Source organism: Muscardinus avellanarius (genome assembly GCF_963383645.1).
Source record: "Muscardinus avellanarius genome assembly, chromosome: 22".
NCBI classification, from domain to species: Eukaryota; Metazoa; Chordata; class Mammalia; order Rodentia; family Gliridae; genus Muscardinus; species Muscardinus avellanarius.
This window is the reverse complement of record NC_137808.1, coordinates 5354222-5374563: the sequence shown is the minus strand read 5'-3', so window position 1 is coordinate 5374563 and position 20342 is coordinate 5354222. Positions and strand designations below refer to the sequence as shown.

At 51.1% G+C, this 20342-nt stretch overlaps 1 protein-coding gene across 2 annotated transcripts in view; it reads left to right on the top strand.

The window, feature by feature from the left end:
* Positions 1-7187: 7187 nt before the first annotated feature.
* The window catches only part of SLC6A6 (solute carrier family 6 member 6), a gene marked incomplete at both ends in the record, with an annotated part of 39643 nt that continues 26488 nt past the window's right edge, over positions 7188-20342 (top strand). Inside the window, 4 exons of one of the 2 annotated variants that reach the window (XM_080718018.1) lie at positions 7188-7416; positions 8171-8305; positions 9966-10200; positions 18752-18884. In XM_080718018.1, coding sequence (XP_080574144.1) covers positions 7188-7416; positions 8171-8305; positions 9966-10200; positions 18752-18884 — 732 coding nt within the window. The remainder of the gene's footprint in view (positions 7417-8170; positions 8306-9965; positions 10201-18751; positions 18885-20342) is intronic. The other variant, XM_080718019.1, reaches the window with a different exon arrangement.

Sequence of the window (20342 nt, the reverse complement as noted above, 5' to 3'; positions counted from 1 at the left end):
GTGCAGAACCAGCTCTCCCGACAGTTTACTTTCACTAGGACAGAATATTGTCTCATTGTTTTTGACTTTGTTCACGGGAAAACAATGCCCAGCTTCCTGCATGACCTCACTGGGCCAGGCCACCGGGGCGTGGGCAGGTCTAGTCAGCGTCTCCAGAGGAGTGTGTCCTACCTGCTCCTGTGGTTCCTTGGGTGACCTGAGCCGATGGTGTGACCAGCGGGGACAATGTGGCCCCGGGTCAAGTCTTGCCTCTGGGTGTTCTGCCTCCCTGAAACTAGAAAAATTGGAATACATGCCTGCACACACAGTCCAGATGGCTTGAGATTTTTCATATATTTTATATATATAAAAAGTATATTTTATATATATAAAAACAATATATATATATATATGTATATGTATATGTATATGTATATGTATATGTATATGTATGTACTGGGGATGGAACCCAGGGGCTTTTCTACCTCCAGGCTACACTCCCAGACCGCTTTTATATTTTATTTGGAAACAGGGTCTCACTAAGTTGCTGAGAGCCTCAACAAGTAACTGAGGCTGGCTTCAAACCTGTGAGATCCTCCTGTCTCAGCCTGCCAAGCGCTGGGATTACAAGCATCTGCCACCACGCCCGGCTTTTGTTCTTTAATTTGAAAAACAGGCTCTCAGTTAGTTGTGAAGGGCCTCACTAAACTGTCAAGGCTGGCCTTGAACCTGTGATTCTCGCTTCTCAGCCCACCAAGTGCGGGGATTCCAAGCGTGGGCCTCCACACCAGGTGAGATAGTTCTCTTTAATTGTTTCGAGATGGTTGTTAAACCTTACCAGAGCCAGGGATGGTACCTAAGGAGCAAGCTGTGGCAGACATTACTAATGGATTCCAGCCCTCCTCATCCTAATACTGCCTAATGGTACCTAAGGAGCAAGCCATGGCAGACATTACTAATGGATTCCAGCCCTCCTCATCCTAATACTGCCTAATGGTATCTACGGAGCAAGCCGTGGCAGACATTACTAATGGATTCCAGCCCTCCTCGTCCTAATACTGCCTAATGGTATCTAAGGAGCAAGCCATGGCAGACATTACTAATGGATTCCAGCCCTCCTCATCCTAATACTGCCTAATGGTACCTAAGGAGCATGCCATGGCAGACATTACTAATGGATTCCAGCCCTCCTCATCCTAATACTGCCTAATGGTACCTAAGGAGCAAGCCATGGCAGACATTACTAATGGATTCCAGCCCTCCTCATCCTAATACTGCCTAATGGTACCTAAGGAGCAAGCCATGGCAGACATTACTAATGGATTCCAGCCCTCCTCGTCCCAACACTGCTTAATGGAATCTATGCAGATAGTGCTCAGGGATTATTCTTAGATCTCTTAGGTGTTCCTGTTGGCCAGAGGAAGACCCCATTTGTCCTGCACAAGCCCGTGCTGTCTGGTCAGCTGACTAGCCTAGCCCTGGTCTCCTGTCCCCAGAGTTCATCCCGTCTCCTGGCCAGGTCTGTGATGCCATGTGACCCTTCCACTTCCCACTCTGCCCTTGAGCTTACTTCTCTAATATGTCTGCTGGTCCCATGGCTTGCAGCTGGCTTCTTAAAGGCGCCAGACTCTGTTTCACTCTGGGAAATTGCTGTAGCAGGTGACCAGGGACAGCCGTAAGTATTTGAGAACATAGCTTTGGGGGCTGGGATGTAACAGGGGGGTATTTGCAGTTTAGGTGGTCTTTTGTTCCCTGTGTGACCTTGGGCAGGTATTTTGCGTCTCTGAGCCTCTTGAACCATAGGATCACGGTCCTCGTGTAGCACTCGGGGCTTAAGTAAGGAAGTTTGTGCCAGCCACGCATGGTTACGCTTGCTATATTTCCAGCTTGGGAGGCTGAGACTGGAGACTTGTAAAGGCAAAGCCAGCTCGAGCAGCTTCAGGAACCCCAGCTCAAGTAAAATAAAAGGACTGCAGGTGTGGTAGTACACGGGAGGCTGAAAAAGGAGAATCACACGTTTGAGGCCAGCCTCAGCAATTGCGCAAGGCCCTTAGCAACTTAGTAAGACCCTGTTTCAAAGTGACAAGTAAGGGCTGTTGGTGTGTAGCTCAGAGGTAGAATGCCCCTGGGTCCTATCCTCAATACCAAAAAGAGAAAACTTATATAATTTTCAAGTATACAATATATACTCAAAAAATATATATTTTGTTTTGGGGGTTACTGGGGATGGGACTCAGGGGCATTCTACCATTGAGCTACAGCCCCAGCCCTATTTTTTATTCTTTATTCTGAAACAGGGTCTCACTGAGTTGCAGAGGGCCTCACTAAGTAGCTGAGGCTGGCTGCGAACCGCGAATCACGATCCTCCTGTCTGTTCACCACGGGAGAGAAATGTGCCCTTGGTCAATCCCCAGTACTGTAAAGAAAAAAGAATCTGGTGCTTTTAAACAGGTTGAAGATCCAAGGAATATCTTACAAATCCGTGACGCCCCTGGCCTTGAGTGAATCTGGCGTCTTGGGTGCCAAACCTCCATCAGATAATGTACGTGCGCATCTGCATCCGAACACTGCTGGGTCCAGCTCCCGCCTGGAACAGCCAGGCAGAGTGTTCTGCTGGGCAAGGAGGCGGGCCGCATCCGGAGCCTCTATATCCGAGGACATTCTCTCTCTCTCCCTCCCTCTCTCTCTCTTTCTTTCTTTCTTTCTTTCTTTCTTTCTTTCTTTCTTTCTTTCTTTCTCCCTCTCTCTTTCTCTTTCTTTCTTTCATTTTGCAGTACTGGAAATAGAACCCAGGGGCATTCTACCTCTGACCTACACCCCTAGACCTAGTTTTTAATCAATATTTTGCGAGAACGTCTCACAAGTTACAAAGGGCCTCACTAAGTAGCTGAGGCTGTCTGCGAACAGCGGTCCTCCTGTCTGAGCCTCCCGAATGCTGGGATGACAAGCGTGCGCCACCACGCCTGGCTTATCCAAGGCCATTCTAATCACGAGTAGCTGTAATAACCAAAGAGGAAACTCTTAACTTGGGGAATTATGTATCTCAGCCGCTACAAAACAGCCCCGGGCCCAACGCCAAGGAAAACAGCTCCTGTCTGCGGCGAGGGGAGTAGGAGCTGATGGAAGGTGACTCGCTGTGCTGTGGGGTGTCCACTTGGTAGGGGGTGACAGAGGAGGGTTTCCCGTGAGATCAGGCCAGGTCAGCGGGGGCGCACGGCCCAGGAGCCGAGGGCTTGGGCACCTCCGTTCCTGCCACCGTGGATGAGTGGTCCCCGTGTGCCGATGTCCCCCTGGGTAGCTTGAAAGGGATGCCTCCTCCCGGTGCTGTGGGCCTGGTTAGAATTACAGCAGTCAAATCAGTAGCAAGAATGGCGGCTTCTACTGAGAGAGAACTTGTCACGTGCCATGGACTCTTCCAAGCGCTTTCTGGGCACCCCGTCACTTCATCCTTAGAGCCTCCCTGTTGAGGGTGGGCCTCACTATGCCAGTGTCACAGACGAGGTCACTGAAGACCAGAGGTCGAGGAACTTGTTTAAGGTCACCCAGCTAGAAAGTGGAGGCTCTCCGCTTCTGGGTCAAGGCTCTGATTCCTTACAGGAACCAAGCCGCTACCAGAGGACCTGCCTCAGCCAGCCCAGGGAGCTGGTGGAGGAATTAAAGCAATCCCCTGAGGGGAGGAGGGGCTGCGGGGCTGCATGCCGGGCCGGTGGGCTGTCCTGTGCTTGTGTTTCCCTCTAGAAGAGGGCTGGGGTGTGGGCTGATTGTGACCTGCGTGGAGAATAGATCGGGGCGGGGGGCAGATTAGCATTGGTGAGATGTGCAGGGGTGCTGTCAAAGATGCCCAAGCGAGCAAGCCGGTGAGAGGCTGCTGGGGCCCGGAGCTTGCTGGTTGCCATGGTGACAGAGATGTGGGTGGGTGCCAGGAATGTACCGGAGCGCGTGCACTTGCGCGGAATCTGCAGGTCTTGCTGGATTGATGTTTTGCGGGGTGAGACACCCCACAAGGGTGTGGAGTGAGCCCCCTGAGAGGGATTTGGGGGTGCTTGCATGTATGTTTGGCCCTTTCCGGGCATTAGTGAGTCTGTGAAGCCCCCCAAGGCCAAGGATCTGCAGCTCGCCTGGGGCGAGCAGGCCTGTCAGGACCCCTGCCTCTGGGCTCTGTTCTTCAAGGGCACTTGGGCATCTGCTCACAGCCCCCCACAATGCCAGGTGAACATCTTCGGGCCCCTGCTGTTCCCCACCCAAGCCCCCAGCTGTCTTGGTTCAGCTACAGGCAACGAGAAAATGTGGGAAGGGCTAGAATCTTTGTTTCACAGAAAGCCATAATGTGGGGCACAGGGCCTTAGGGGTCCCAGTTGCTATCCCCCTAAGTTTCTAGAGGGTTCTCTTAGGGCCACTGTGGCAAGCAAGTCTGGGGGCCCAGGAAGCAGAGCCAGTCTCTCAGGGTAGATCATAGCAAGCAGACCGGTTGCCTGTGCGGTGGAAAGCCCCCGGGCCCACCCTCCCATGGGGTGGGGGCTTGTAAGCAGAGGCTGACCACCTCCCCAGGCCCCTCTCCACTTAAACGTGAAGGTCTGGCTGACCTGGTGAAGTCGAAGCTCCCTTTGGAGGAGGCTGGGGTCATTCCTGAGCCAGGCCTTGGCAGGAGGGAGCCCGGTCCCACATCCTTCAATTATGCGCCCACCCCTCCGGCCCACAATGAGCTGCTCAGATAACCATCGGGCCGCACACAGACTGGCGCTGGAACAATGCTGGCCGCTGAGGCTATTTTTACAGTAGCCATGGTCCTGCGGAGCCCCGCGCCCGGCCCCCAGGGAGCAGGCCAGAGAAAGGCCCTGTGGATGGTCAACCAGACAGAGGAAGGGCTCCGCGGGCTGCCCGGCGGCTCCAGGAAACCTTTCTTGGGTCTGCTCGCAGCCAGATAGTGAAACAATTGGGGTCCCCCACCCTGAGCCAGGGAGAGGAAGGAGGTGTGGGGAAGCAGGGGCTTTGTTGTGCCCCTTGAGCGCAGCCCCTAGGGGCCCGGCTGCACGTCTGTGTCCCGCTCCACACCCCAATTCCTCAGGCAGCCCCCCACCTCGCAGGCCTGAAAGACTCCCTGAGATTTCTACAAAAGCCCTCTTCCCGAAAACACTTGCTGGATGCCCTACTGTGTGCTCAGCAGAGCGCCAGTCTCTGAGAATATAGGTTGTATGCATGACGGGCCCTGTCCCCTGAGCCTCTGCTCGCCCAGGGAGGTCAACGAGGCAGCTAATGAACGGTACAGCCTCAGCGTGACTTAGCGCTTCGATGAGAAGACGTGCTTGAAACGTCCCTGCAGCTGGCGGGCCGAGCAGATTCTCCTGCCGGGCGGCAAGCTAGCCAGGCTGTGCCCCCCGGGAAAGGGCAACCGGGTCTGCCAGCCAGTGGTCGCCGTCAGGTGTATGGGCCTCACCAATTTTTCATGAGAACCCTGCAATCTCAGCTCTTCTCTGATATTTCAGTGTGGGCTACCAATTTGGATCAGGAAAAGAGACCCGGTCGTGTCCTGGGCTTCTATGGCTCTGAGCCGGTTGCCTGGACTGGTTATCTGTTTTTTCCTGCAGACGGGGAAGCTGAGACCCGAGGCAGGTTGAGCAGAACTTGACTGTAAGACTCTCGATGTGCTCGGACAGTTCTTTTTTTCTGTGTGTGTGTGGTACTGGGGATTGAACCCAGGAGTTCTCTATCACTCAGCTCCATCCCCAGCCTTTCTTTGGGTGTGCATGTGCGTGTGTGTTTACTGGGGATTGAACTCAGGGGCATTGTACCGCTGAGCTAAACCCCAGCCCTAATTTTTCATTTATTTATTTATTTATTTATTTATTTATTTATTTATTTATTTATTTATTTATTTATGGGTCTGGGGATGGAACCCAGGGGTATTCAAACTCCGAGCTACACCCCCTGCCCTATTTTTTGTTCTTTATTTTGAAACAGGGTCTCACTGAGTTGCAGAGGGCCTCACTAAGTAGCTGAGGCTGTCCATGAACCGTGATCCTCCTGTCTCAGCCTCCCGAATGCTGGGATGACAAGCGTGCGCCACCATACCCGGCTCATTTTTTTTAATTTTCAAACAGGGTTTCACTAAGTTGCAGAGGGCCTCGCTAAGTTGTTGAAGCTGACTGCAAACCCGTCATCCTCCTGTCATGGCCTCCCAAAGTACTGCAATTACAAGCGTGTAACACTGGGCTTAGCTTATTTTTTATTTTATTTTAACTTTTTGTGGTAGTGGGGGTGGAGCCCAGGGGCATTTTACCTCTGAACTACACCCCCTGTACTATTTTAATTCTTTATTTTATTTTATATTTTTGTGAGTCTGGAACCCAGGGGCATTCTATCTCTGAACTACACCCCCCAGCCCTATTTTTTTTTATTCTTTATTTTGAAACAGGGTCTCACTAAGTTGCAGAGGGCCTTGCTAAGTAGCTGAGGCTGTCCGCGAACCGCGATACTCTGGTCTCAGCCTCCCAAGTCTGGTATTAACAAGTGTGCACCACCATGCCCAGCTTGGCTTGGCTTTTTATTTTGAGACAGTATCTCACTAAGTTGCCCAGGCTGGCCTTGAACTTGGCAATCCTTCTGCCTTAACCTCCTGAGTAGTTGGGATTAGAGACGATACGCCACCGCGCCTGGCCAAATGCCCGTTTCCCCTACGCTGATGGGAATCCCGTTTTCCAATATGGTGTCCATTACAGCCTGCACCCCCGGTCCTGGTTTATGACCACTTACCCATCTTGCAATTATTCATAGGGGCAGTCTTGGGGGGGGGTCTTAGTGAAGCAGGACCTGTTGTTTTCTAGGCAGATACTAAATTAGAAAACCGTGTCTCACTCTTGTCTGGAGACCTCACCCAGGCTGGTGTTTGGACGGACCCGGAATTGGTTGGGCGGTGTTAGGTTGTGTGACAGCCAATGGCGGCTGGGGTTTTGGCATCTGGGGACGTGACCAACCCGGGATGGCTGGTCCTTCTGCTCAGCAAGTGCCTAGGAAGTATGACCTGTTGATTCTGGGGGTTTCAAGGGTCCTCAGCCTGGCTCCATAGAGCGCTTTGCATGACCTGGATGTTGTGTACAGATGTTGTGTACAGTCTTCCATGAGGAAGACTGGAAGGGGCTGTGCCCATGGCTCCCAGGCGCACCTAGCCGCCTCACCCTGGTTCTCTTCCTGTCCCCATAGAAATAGAGGATATGGCCACCAAGGAGAAGCTGCAGTGTCTGAAAGACTTCCACAAGGACATCCTGAAGCCGTCGCCGGGGAAGAGCCCGGGCACACGGCCGGAGGACGAGGCGGAGGGCAAGCCCCCGCAGCGAGAGAAGTGGGCCAGCAAGATTGACTTTGTGCTCTCCGTAGCCGGCGGCTTCGTGGGCTTGGGCAACGTCTGGCGTTTCCCATACCTCTGCTATAAAAATGGTGGAGGTGAGTCTGGGGCGGGCCGTGGGGGAGCCCTGCGGGGCTGAGAGTGGGCTGGGTCTGGAGGCTGGCACCAGAGCTGGGGGCCTCCCCGCGCCCCACTTTTCTTTCCCAGGCTGGCCTGCCCACACTATCTCACCATGCTGTAGAGACAGGCAGCAAGGATGAGGATCCGGGCAGTGTTCTGCTGGGCCTTGCTGTGTGGCCTGGAGGTCCCTGACATTCTGATTCTCCAGTTTGGGTTCTCTAAAGAGGCAGGACGAGGTCAGGCCCACGGATCCCAGGCTCAGGCATTCGTATGTCCCTCTGCAAATCCCCCATACTTAAGAGCTTCCAAATGATTTTTTTTTTTTTTTTTTTTTTTGTGGTACTGGGGATGGAACCCAGGGGCATTCTACCTCCAAGCTATACCCTCAGCCCTATTTTTTTATTCTTTATTTTGAAACAGGGTCTCAGGGAGTTGCAAAGGGCCTCACTAAGTACCCAAGGCTGGCCGCAAACCGCGATCCTCCTGTCTCAGCCTCCCGAATGCTGGGATTACAAGTGTGCGCCACCGCGCCCGGCTTAGAGCCTGGTTTCTTAACCTTCCATAGGTCTCAGGCCCCTTGGGACCCTCTGAGCATCCCAGATGGTCCCCCAGAACAAAGTACACACTAGACCCACGTTGCCCACAGCTTTAAAGGGTTTATGGACGTGCTGAAGTTATTAGTGAACTCAGGACTTGCAGCCTCACCCTTGTGCCCCTCTGTTCCCTCTGCAGGTGCATTTCTCATACCGTATTTTATTTTCCTGTTTGGGAGCGGCCTGCCTGTGTTTTTCCTGGAGGTCATCATAGGCCAGTACACCTCGGAAGGGGGCATCACATGCTGGGAGAAGATCTGCCCTCTGTTCTCCGGTGAGTATGGGGTGAAGGGCACCCGGGGCCTGGCGTGCATCTGTGCTGCCGGTTTTGATTGGGCACCTGCTGGTTGCCAGGTGTACTGGCTCTCCCCGCTCACGGCACTGGACACGGGGCAGGAGCCAGGGCCGAAGAGTGGGATGCTTCTGCCCCTGAGGAGTAAGGGATGGGGCAAGTGCCTAGCACATAGTAGGTATACAGTAAATCCCCAGCTGTGCCCATATCTCCAGGTTGTCGGGCAGGTGAGCACTCAGAATTATCACTGTTATGACTTAATTGACAAGGATGGGAATGTCTGTTTGTCTCTTCAGTCACGGAGACATTTCCGTCCCTTATGCTTTTCTTCCGTTATTACACTGTTCACTCGTTCTCCATTCATCTCCCATCCACTCTTCACACGCAGCTATTGGTCTACCCAGCCTCCTAAGCACCACCTTGTACGCATGTATCCGACAAATTGTACATCTTTGCAACAGTGGACATTCATTCAGCAATCCATCTTCCATTCATCCAGCTATCCATCCATCTAATGAACAACTCAACCATCCGTCTGTCCATCCATCCATCCATCCATCCATCCATCCATCCATTCATCTTCCAATCCATCTTGTATCTGCCCTCCTTCCATCTTTGCAACAAGTGGACATTCATTCAGCAATCGATGATCCATTCATTCAGCTATCCTTCCATCTAATGAACAATTCAACCATCCATCTATGCGTCCATCCATCCATCCATCCTCCACCTGTCCATCTACTTCATCTATCCATCCTCCATCTGTTCATTTATACATCCCATCCATCCTCCATCCATCCATCCATCCATCCTCCGTCTGTCCATTTATCCACTTCATCTATCTATCCTCCATCTGTTCATTTATACATCCCATCCATCCTCCATCCATCCATCCATCCATCCACCATCTGTCCATTTATCCACTTCATCTATCCATCCTCCATCTGTTCATTTATACATCCCATCCATCCTCCATCCATCCATCCATCCATCCATCCATCCTCTGTCCATTTATCCACTTCATCTATCCATCCTCCATCTGTTCATTTATACATCCCATCCATCCTCCATCCATCCATCCATCCATCCATCCATCCATCCATCCTCTGTCTGTCCATTTATCCACTTCATCTATCCATCCTCCATCTGTTCATTTATACATCCCATCCATCCTCCATCCATCCATCCATCCATCCTCCATCTGTCCATCTATCCACTTCATCTATCCATCCTCCATCTGTTCATTTATACATCCCATCCATCATCCATTCATCCATCCATCCATCCATCCATCCATTCATCCATCCATCTCTAGCTACATCCATTTATCCATATATCTCATCCATCCATCCATCCATCCATCCTCCATTTGTTCATCCACACATTTCATCCATCATCCATCTTCCATCCGTTCATCCATCTCATCATTCATCCAACTACATGCTCACTGATTGGTCTCTCTTTCCATCCATCCTTTCATTCGGCTAGCCATCCACTTCTCTAACAGTTTTTGTGCATGCCCATGCATCCGTCTTAGAAGTCTGGTCCCATGGCCGGGCCGCTCTGGCCATCGGCCGGGGTGCATGGGGCCGTGGTGGGCTCCCTCGCGGTGCTGACTGGTGGCCGTCTTGCCTCCTTGCAGGCATCGGCTATGCCTCCATTGTGATCGTCTCCCTCCTGAATGTGTACTACATCATCATCCTGGCCTGGGCCACGTACTACCTGTTCCAGTCTTTCCAGAAGGAGCTGCCCTGGGCACACTGTAACCACACCTGGAACACGCCGCATTGCATGGAAGATACGATGCGTAAAAACAAGACTCACTGGGTCTCGCTCAGCGGCGCCAACTTCACTTCTCCGGTCATCGAGTTCTGGGAGTAAGGCCAACCCCGTTGGAGGGAGGAGCGGGGTGTAGGGGAATCGGGAGGAGAGCCCACTCCGGAGGAGAGCCCACTCCCTGGTCTTCCCAGGGGCTGCCATCTTTGGGGGCTGTGTATGGGAAGGAAGGTACAATTTAGAGATAAATTCATGCCTGTAGTCTTAGATGGGTCTCAAATGGAGTCCCAATTCTGCCTTTCTCTCCCCCCTCACACGCACACCTTTGGCACTGGGGATCATACCCAGGGGTGTTCTGCCAAGCTACACCCCAGCCCTTTTTTTTTTTCAGGTCTGAGAATGGAACCCAGGGGCATTCGACCTCTGAGCTACAGCCCCTGCCCTATTTTTTATTCTTTATTTTGAAACAGGGTTTCACTGAGTTACAGAGGGCCTCACTAAGTAGCTGAGGCTGTCCGCGAACTGCGATCCTCCAGGTCTCAGCCTCCCGAATGCTGGGATTACAAGCGTGCGCCACCACGCCCAGCTCCTATTTATTATTCTTTATTTTGAAACCGGGCCTCACTAAGTAGCTGAGGCTGTCTGCAGACCACGATCCTCCTTCCTCAGCCTCCTGACTGCTGGGATGGCAAGCGTGCACCACCACGCCTGGCCTCCACAATGCTGTTATCATGATGGCTACTCACCTCTTTGAAACTGGCCCAGGGACAGGAAGAGGCAACCTAAATGGGCCCCGATTATGCATCGGGTTGGGGCTGGGAAGTCCTAGAAAAAGGTGCCCCTATGGGGTGGTCCTTATCACCCTTACCACCATGGATGGGCTTTAAGTCAAACCTAAACTACTGGGAGCGCTTGGGAGGCTGAGACTGGAGGATTTCGAAGCCAGGCTCAGCTACTGAGTGAAGCTCTCAGCAACTTAGTGAGACCCTGTTTCCAAATAAAGTATAAAATAGGTCTGGGAGTATAGCCTGGAGGTAGAAAGGCCCCTGGGTTCCACCACCCCCAGTATCTATCTATCTATCTATCTATATCTATCTATCTATCTAACACTCTCTCTCTCTCTCTCTCTCTCTCTCTCTCTCTCTCTCTCTCTCACACACACACACACACACACACACACACACACACACACACGACTAAAACTGCTCACAGGGGGGTCCCTAGGCTAGACTGAGGGCCTCATATATATATATGTATTTTTCCACTTGCAAACAAAGAGGACATTACAAGCACATTCATCACCCCCTTAGCTTCCCACCCTTTAGAGAGCTGAGCTGTTGGACAAAGGGACGCTGGTATTTCATTCTTCCCACTTGAATGGGGCCCAGGGCCACCGCCCGGCCCACCCAGGGCACTGGCACCCTGCCAGCCAGCCTGCAGGGCCTCGTTGGCCTCCCTGATGGGCCTGTGGCCCCGGTTCTAACCCTCACGCTGCTACTTGGAGGACGGACAGGTGTAGCCTCCTCTCTGGGCCTCGGGGTCCTCCAGGGCTGTAGGGTCATGCTGTTGAACATGTCCCCGAGTGGCTAGCCCCGAGAACCGACTCTGTAACTGCAAACCACTAAACTCTGCGCTATCTCTATCGTGCATAAAACTGCACCCCAAGCCAGGCGTGGTGGCGCACGCTTTTAATCCCAGCACTCGGGAGGATCGCGCAGGTTCGAAGCCAGCCTCAGCTACTTAGTGAGGCTCTCAGCAACTTAGTGAGACCCTGTTTTCAAATAAAATAGAAAATAGATCTGGGAGTGTAGCCCAGAGGTAGAAGGCCCTGCGGTTTCATCCCTAGTACCATGAAAAAAAAAAAAAAAAAAAACTGCACTCCAAAGTAACCTCAAAATGTCTGTGAGGTCTCCATCAAAAAGGGGCATCTGGCTCATTGTTCTGCCTGGCTCCTTCGTGCCTGATAATCCAGGGGTCTTGAAGAGGGAACTCCAAGTGTCTCATCTTTGCCCATACTTGCCTTCTCCCTGGACCCTCGCAGGAAGTTATTCCAAGGCCTTTGACTCCCAAGACCCCCTTTCTGAGCACCCCGGCTCCCTTCTCTGCCTTGGGAAGACATGGGGAGTGATCTTTCTCTTTGGAAAGTTCCTGGTTCCATAATGACCATCCCAAGTTCCTACAGGATCCTGATCTCCTCGGTCTATCCAAGGAACCCTGGCCTCCTGCCTGGTGCCCCTTCCAGCCTTTGCACCTCCCTTCCTGTCCCCCACCCTGGCCCAGATCCTAGCAGCACCTCGTGAGACCTTCGAACATAACTTGCCAAGCCGGGCGTGGTGGCGCACGCTTGTCATCCCAGCATTTGGGAGGCTGAGTCAGGAGGATCGCGGTTCAGGGACACCCTCAGCTACTTAGTGGGGCCCTTCGCAACTCAGTGAGACTCTGTTTCCAGAAAAAAAATATATAGAAAGCCGGGCGTGGTGGTGCACACTTGTAATCCCCGCGCTTGGGAGGTGGAGACAGGAGGATCGCATTGGTTCGAAGCCAGCCCTGCTGGCTTAAGAGACCCTGTTTCCAAAAATAATAAAGTATAAAATAGGTCTGGGAGTGTAGCCCAGAGGTAGAAGGGCTTCCAGGAATCCCAGTACCCCAAAATAGAAAGACTAAAAAATAGGGATAAGGGTGCAGCTTGGAGGTAGAATGCCCCTGGGTTCCATCCCCAGTATGCAAAAATAAAAAATAAATAAAAATTAAAAAAAAGCCCTCTTTCCTGGAGGAAGACTGGAGTCCATACAAGAAAAACCCAGAAAACAGGCTGAGGCAGAAGGGGCAGACATGGGCTGAAGCCACAGCACTCCTTGCCACGCCCCTTGGGGAGCCAGACCCCATCTCCTGAGTCTTGGGACTTCCCCTGGTCTTGGGTATGAAAAAAAATGAACTGGGAATTAAGAGTTCCCCTGAGTACTTTCAGGCCTATTTTGTTTTTATTTATTTATTTATTTTGCGGTACTGGTGATGGAATGGAACCCAGGGGCATTCGACCTCCGAGCTACACCCCCAGCCCGATTTTTTATTCTTTATTTTGAAACTGGGTCTCACTGAGTTGCAGAGGGCCTCACTAAGTAGCTGAGGCTGGCCATGAACCCGGATCCTACTGTCTCAGCCTCCCAAGTACCCCACCATGCCCAGTTTATTTTTCTTTTGAAACAGGATCTCCTGGATTTGATGAGAGTCTCACTACTTGCTGTGTCTGTCCTTGAACCTGTGACCTCCTGTCTCAACCCCCCAAGCGCTGGGGTTGTAGGTGTGTACCACCATGCCTGGCTTGCTTTTTTTTTTTTTTTTTTTTTTTTTTTACAGTACTGGGGATGGAACCCAGAGGCATTCGACCTCCGAGCTACACCCTTTGCCCTATTTTGTTTTGTTTTGTTTTGTTTTTTGGTGGTACTGGGGTTGGAACCCAGGGGTCTTCTACCTCTGGGCTACACTCCCAGACCTATTTTATATTTTATTTGAAAACAGGGTCTCTTAAGTCAGCTGAGGCTGGCTTCAAACCTGCGCGATCCTCCTGTCTCCACCTCCCAGGCGCGGGGATTACAAGTGTGCGCCACCACGCCTGGCTTTTAGTCTTTATTTTGAAACAGGGTCTCACTGAGTTGCAAAGGGCCTCACTAAGGAGTAGCTGAGGCTGTCCACGAACTGTGATCCTCCTGTCTCAGCCTCCCAAATGCTGGGATTACAAGCGTGCACCACCACGCCTGGCTTAGCTGACCTTTTAAAAGACTTTCTTTAGGTTCTGGGGATCGAACCCAGGAACTTGAGCTACATCCCTAGCCCTGTTTTATTTTGCGACAGGGTCTCACTAAGTTACTGAGACCGACGCTTCACTCTTGGCTTTCTGCGGTAACACTATGTCTCTTGCTTTCTGATGGGGAAGCGCAGTTTCTGTCCCTGGAAGTTTCTACCACTTTCCGAGGTCACCTTTTGCCCTTAGGTCCGCCGGCTTCTCTGCCAGGCCTGGCCAAATACTCTTCCTTAGGCTGGAGCCCGGCCTTCCTCCTCAGCTCCTCTGGAGCCCCTTGGGAGCCCAGCGCGTATCATTAGACTTTATTAGAATCAAAGAAATGAGTCATATTTGCAAACAAGCCGTGCTCAGCTGATCTTCCGTGCAGCTGTCGGAAGGAGGAGGCGGCGGCCGCGAAGGGCTTGCGCGGGGCCCGTGCTCGGGGCGGACGGTGGCCCTTTTATAACCGTGGCCTCCGCCAGTCTCCAGGGGGAGAGCCGCGGCCAATAAATGTTTGGCCAGCAGTCAAAAGGAAACGATTTGGCCCACTCGAGGACGTATTTACATCTCTGAGTGCCGGCTGGACGGCAGCAGGGCGGCTGACTCCAAACAGACGTCCAGGCGGTTCTTTTTTGAATACCACCCTAAGATGAATCATTCCTATTCTTGGAGAAGAATGTAGCTTAACTTCCAGGTCTCCTCCTCTGAATGAGCAGAGGCAGGGCAAGCTGCGGTGCTGGGGGCCCTGGCCAAGGGCAGCATGGGACCCAGCCCACAAGGGTGCCTGTTCCCTAGGGGGTGGAATTATTTAAGAGGAGCCAGACCCAGGGTCTATTTCTTTTTATTTATTTTGTTTATGTATTTATTATTTATTTTTGGCGGTACTGGAGATTGAACCCAGGGGCATTCTACCTCCAAGCTACACCTCCTGCCCTATTTTTTATTCTTCATTTTGAAACGGTCTCACTGAGTTGCAGAGGGCCTCGCTAAGTAGTTGAGGCTGGATGTGAACCGTGATCCTTCTGTCTCAGCCTCCCGAATGCTGGGGTTACAAGCGTGCACCACCACGCCCGGCTTATTTATTCTTTCTTTTTTTGTGGTATTGGGGATAGAACCCATGCGAATTCTACCTCCGAGCTACACCCCCGGCCCTATTTTTTATTCTTTACTTTGAAACAGGGTCTCACTGAGTAGCAGAGGGCCTCGTTAAGTAGTTGAGCCTGGCCTCAAACCTGTCTCAGCCTCCCGAATGCTGGGATTACAAGCCCATATTCCTTTCTATTTTTATTTGAAACACTTAAGTTCCCGAGGCTGGCTGCGAATCTGTGATCCTCGTGTCTCAGCCTACCTGGAGGTGTTAATGGGCCCTCCCTGTACTCTTGACAGGTCTGGGTACGAATAGTCAAGGGACAGGTGAGGAGGGCTTTGTTGCCGATGGGGAGATGGGAGCCAGGATTGGTTGTGGAGCAGCCTTTGCTATGGCTAGATTCCCTGTGACCCTAGAGACGAGAACAGAGGCAGGAAGGTCAGCAAAGAGGCGGCTAAAACATTCTGGGGTCCAGTGAGGACTTGGACAGGGGTAACGGTTAAGAGGCTGTAGTGAATTAGCCACGGGCCATGGCATTCCCTCAGGGTACAGCACGCTAGAGTTTTCTGGGCACACCATTTTCTGTGGCTAGAAATCAACAGTGAATGCTAGGCTACTGCCCCTTGTCCAAGGAGACCCGGGGCTTGCGGAAGGTGTAGACTGACCTGGATACTCTCCGGCCTCTGCGGCCTTCAGAAAGGATGTCGATCATTCTGTCCATGGGTCTTTGTTATGGCAATCTCATTGATAGACTTTCATTCTGTTTTTAGGATGTTTGCACAGCCCGTGACAATAGCTTACAGGGCTTTAAAATAATGTTTACGCTGGGCATGGTGGCGCATACTTGTAATCCCCGCGCTTGGGAGGCAGAGACAGGAGGATTGTGCAGGTTCAAAGCCAGCCTCGCTGGCTTAAGAGACTCTGTTTCCTAATAAAAATATAAAAAATAGCCGGGCGTGGTGGTGCACGCTTGTAATCCCCGCGCTTGGGAGGCACAGACAGGAGGATCGCGCAGGTTCGAAGCCAGCCGCGCGCACTGGCTTAGGAGACCCTATTTCCAAATAAAAATGTAAAAATAGGTCTGGGAGTGTAGCCCGGAGGTAGAAGGGCTTCCAGGAACCCCAATACCACCAAAAAATAAAATAAATAAATAAATAAATAAAATAAAATAATGTTTACAAAGGTAATGCGCGCACGTTAAAAATTTTAAATAAGAGCCAGGTGTGGTGGTGCACATCTGTAATCCCAGGACTTGGGAGGCTGAGACATGAGGATCACAGGTTCTCAGCCAGCCTCAGCTACTTAGTGAGGCCCTCTGCAACACAGACTATGTTTCAAAATAAAGACTTAAAATATAGGGCTAGTGGTGTAGCTTGGAGGTAGAATGCCCCTGGGTTCCATCCCTTGTACTGCAAATAAATAAACAAATACATACATACATACATACATACATACATACATACATACAATAAAAAATTTAAATAGGAAGCCAGGCATGGTGGCTGTAATCCCAGCACTTGGGAGGCCGAGACAGGACTATTGTAGGTTGAAGGCCAGCTTTAACAATATAGTAAGACCCTGTTTCACAAGAAAGAAAGAAAAAGGGCAAAGAGAATATCTTTGGGGCAGAAGTCCCCTGGATTCAACCCCCAGTGCCAAAACAAAATAAAACAACAACAAAACCCCCCCCCAAAACCTCAACTCACAAATGTGTGTGTGTCCCCCCACTTTTTACACTGGGGAGCGCCGTGTGCCTGGCTCCTCGCCTTGGCCTATTCATTGACTTCCTTCCCACAATGCAATGCTGCATCAGGACGCAGAAAACTTTTGTGCGATTTTGTGCAGCTGCGGAGGATTTCATTGTGTGCCTGCTGCATGGTTTACTGAGCCCTATTGATGGACACGGGGGTCATTCTAGTCTTTGGCTCCAGAAGACATACTGTGTGGGATGGACACTGTCTCTGGCTACCCATCCAGGTAGAACTGCCGGAGACAATCTTTAGAATGGAACTGCTGGGTCAGAGAAAACCTACTTTTAAAGGTTCACTGTGAACCAGGCACGGTGGCGCACGCTTATCATCCCAGCATGCTGGAGGCTTGAGACCGGAGGATGGTGGTTTGTGGCCAGCCTCAGCTACTTAGTGAGGTCCTCTGCAACTTAGTGAGACCCTGTTTCAAAATAAAGAATAAAAAATAGGGCAGGGGGTATAGCTCAGAGGTTGAATGGGTTCCATCCCTAGAACCGCAAATAATAATAATAATAATAATAATAATAATAATAATAATAATAATAATGGTTCATTGTGTGGCACCATGAGACTACCCAGAGCCTACCACCAGCAACACCAAAACAGATGGCACTTGGCTTCATTCCATCAGAATCTGGCCTCAGGGGAGGGGGACTTAGGGTTTTTAGCCAACTTGTCCTAGCACCCCCTCCTCCCCCACACAAAAAAAGTGGCTGTCTAGTGGCTGGGTGTCTTGAGAAGGGTGCAGAGAGGGGGCAGTGTGTAGAAACATGGCAGTCCCTCTGACTGCTAACTTTTCCCAGGCAGCCTTGGGCCACTTCCCAGCATGCCCTGGGCTTTCACTGACGGCCAATGGGAAGGGGCTTTGTGTGGGCTTCTCCCTACAAACCACAGCAAAGAGAAGGGTGTTCTGTTCCCATACCCAAAATGACCACTGCCTTCTCTTTCTTTCTTTCTTTCTTTCTTTCTTTCTTTCTTTCTTTCTTTCTTTCTTTCTTTCTTTCTTTCTTTCTTTTTTGTGGTCTTGAGGATTGAACCCAGGGACACTCTATCTCCAAACTACACCCCTAGATTTTTTTTTTTTTTTCAGTACTGGGGATGGAACCCAGGGGCATTCTACCTCCAAGCTACACCCTCAGCCCTAGTTTTTATTCTTTAATTTGAAACAGGGTCTCACTGAGTCGCAGAGGGCCTCACTAAGTAGCTGAGGCTGGTCGCAAACCCAGATCCTCCTGTCTCAGCCTCCCAAGTACTGGGATTACAAGCGTGCGCCACCATGCCCAGCTAATCGCTGCTTTCTTCAAGCTTAATGTTTTTGAGAAACATTCAGAAAAACTCAGGGTTTGGTAAAATAAATGAGGAATGGGACGGAGAACTTAGAGTGGGACTTGAGGTCTGGGGAGGCTGTATAGCATGCTCAGAGTCAGCAACCAAACAGGGAAAACTGCCAGCCAGGCATGGTGGCACACGTGGCCTGTAATCCCAGTACTTAAGAGGCAGAGACTGCCGGGCGTGGTGGGCACGCTTGTTATCCCCGCGCTTGGAAGGCGAAAACAGGAGGATCGCGCAGGTTCGAAGCCAGCCGCGCTGGCTTAAGAGACCCTGTTTCCAAATAAAAATATATATTAAAAAAAAATAGGTCTGGGAGTGTAGCCCCGAGGTAGAAGGGCTTCCAGGAACCCCAGTACCACAAATAAATAAATAAATAAATAAATAAACAAATAAATAAATAAATAAAATAAGAGGCAGAGACTGGAAGGTTGCAGGTTTGAGATCAGCCCCAGCAACTTAGCGGGACCTTGTTTCAAAATAAACCATAAAAAGGCCTGGAGGTGTAGCTCAGAGGTGGCACCTGCATCCCCCAAGCCTTCCATTCCTTCCTCGACTTACCAACATGTCTGTCCCAAGACAAAAGAGTGTCCCGGGGCTGGAGAGGCGGGCTTGGCCACCCGGGACAGGGTCCGAATGCTGGCTGCCATAGCGTGGGGCTCGTGACCCTGCACTCCCGTGACTTCTTGTTCTCTGCTTCATTGAAGGCGCAATGTGCTGAGTTTGTCACCCGGAATCGAACACCCCGGCTCTCTGAAATGGGACCTCGCTCTCTGCCTACTTTTGGTCTGGCTGGTCTGTTTCTTCTGCATTTGGAAAGGCGTGAGATCCACGGGGAAGGTAAGATGAACTCCCAGCCCTCCGCCGCCATGGGAGAACCTCTTGCTGCTATGGTGGGCCTTCCTGCCCACAAGTAGCCCTGACCTAGGAGAGGGCTAGCCAGTCCCCTAAAAAAACAGGACAAAGCACGGTTACAGCATGCGCTACTTTGATGGTCCGATTCCAGGTTGCCACTGGTTCCTGACCAGGTCACAAAATTCCTAGACATTGAACAGCGGCTCTCTGAAGATTTTCCCATCCACCCCTGCTGTCTGTCGCTAGATGCTCACAGTAAATGAAGGTGTTGACTGCTAGCTGATACTGGACTTAGAAGTGATGTTAGCTGGGGATCAGAGGCGGGGAGACATCTGTGTCGGCCCTGACAAGACATTAGCTGTCATCGTAGATTCTTGGTTCTGCCCTGTGGGCCGTGACTGGCGGCGTCCACAACATCCTAGAGCTTGGGGGAAATGGAGACCAGACCTGCCTCCCAGTCAGGGGCTCCCTGGATCTTCATCTTCAGATAATCTGAACTTACTCCAGCACACTGGCTTGGATTGTTGCGGAATTGAGTCATCTTATGACTTTCGCTGTTTCCCTGGAAGTCAGTTGTTGGGCAAAGTGTTTGCTGATAATTAAATCTCTCGCTCTTAGCCAGCGTGTTAGCTACTAGCAGAAGTCTTGGCCGTAACTGGCGGAATCTGCTGCTGAGTGACGTATAATTATTCCTTTGACCTGCTGAGTTGGGTCCGGGACCCCAGGGTTGCAGAGATGGGGTAGGTCTGTCCTGGAATGGGAGCGGTCCTGTGCCTCCACGTGATGTGAGTCAGCTTGCTGTTACTGTGGCAAACTACCCAAGAGAAGTCAACTTAAAGGAAGAAAGGGTTTTGGGTGTTTTTTTTGTTGTTGTTGTTTTTGGTTTTTTGGCTTCTGCATTCAGAGGTGCCAGTCCGTGGTCGCTGGGCCCCTTTGCTTCTGGGCCTGTGGTGAAGCGGTGCATCCCAGCCAGGCAGGTAGAGTGGAGAACGCGGCTGTCCCAGGTCACCTGTACTATTCTTTGGCTTTGGGGCATGACACATAATACTTTATTTTTATTTATCTTCTCTATCTGTGTATGTCTGTGGTACTGGATTTGAACCCAGGAGCTCTCTACCTGTAAGCTACACCCCAACTTTTTTTTTTTTACTTCTTAAATTTGAATTTGTATTATTTATTTATTTTCCAGTACTGAGGATGGAGCCCAGGGGCATTCTACCTCCAAAGCTGCACCCCCAGCCCTATTTTCTATTCTTTATTTTGATTGATTGATTTATTTTTTGCAGTACTGGCGATAAAACCCAGGGCCATTTTACCTCTAAGCTACACCATCAGCTCTATTTTTTATTCTTTCTTTTGAAATAGGGTCTCACCGAGTTGCAAAGGGCCTCACTAAGTAGCTGACCACGACCCTCCTGTCTCAGCTCCCTAAGTACTGGGATT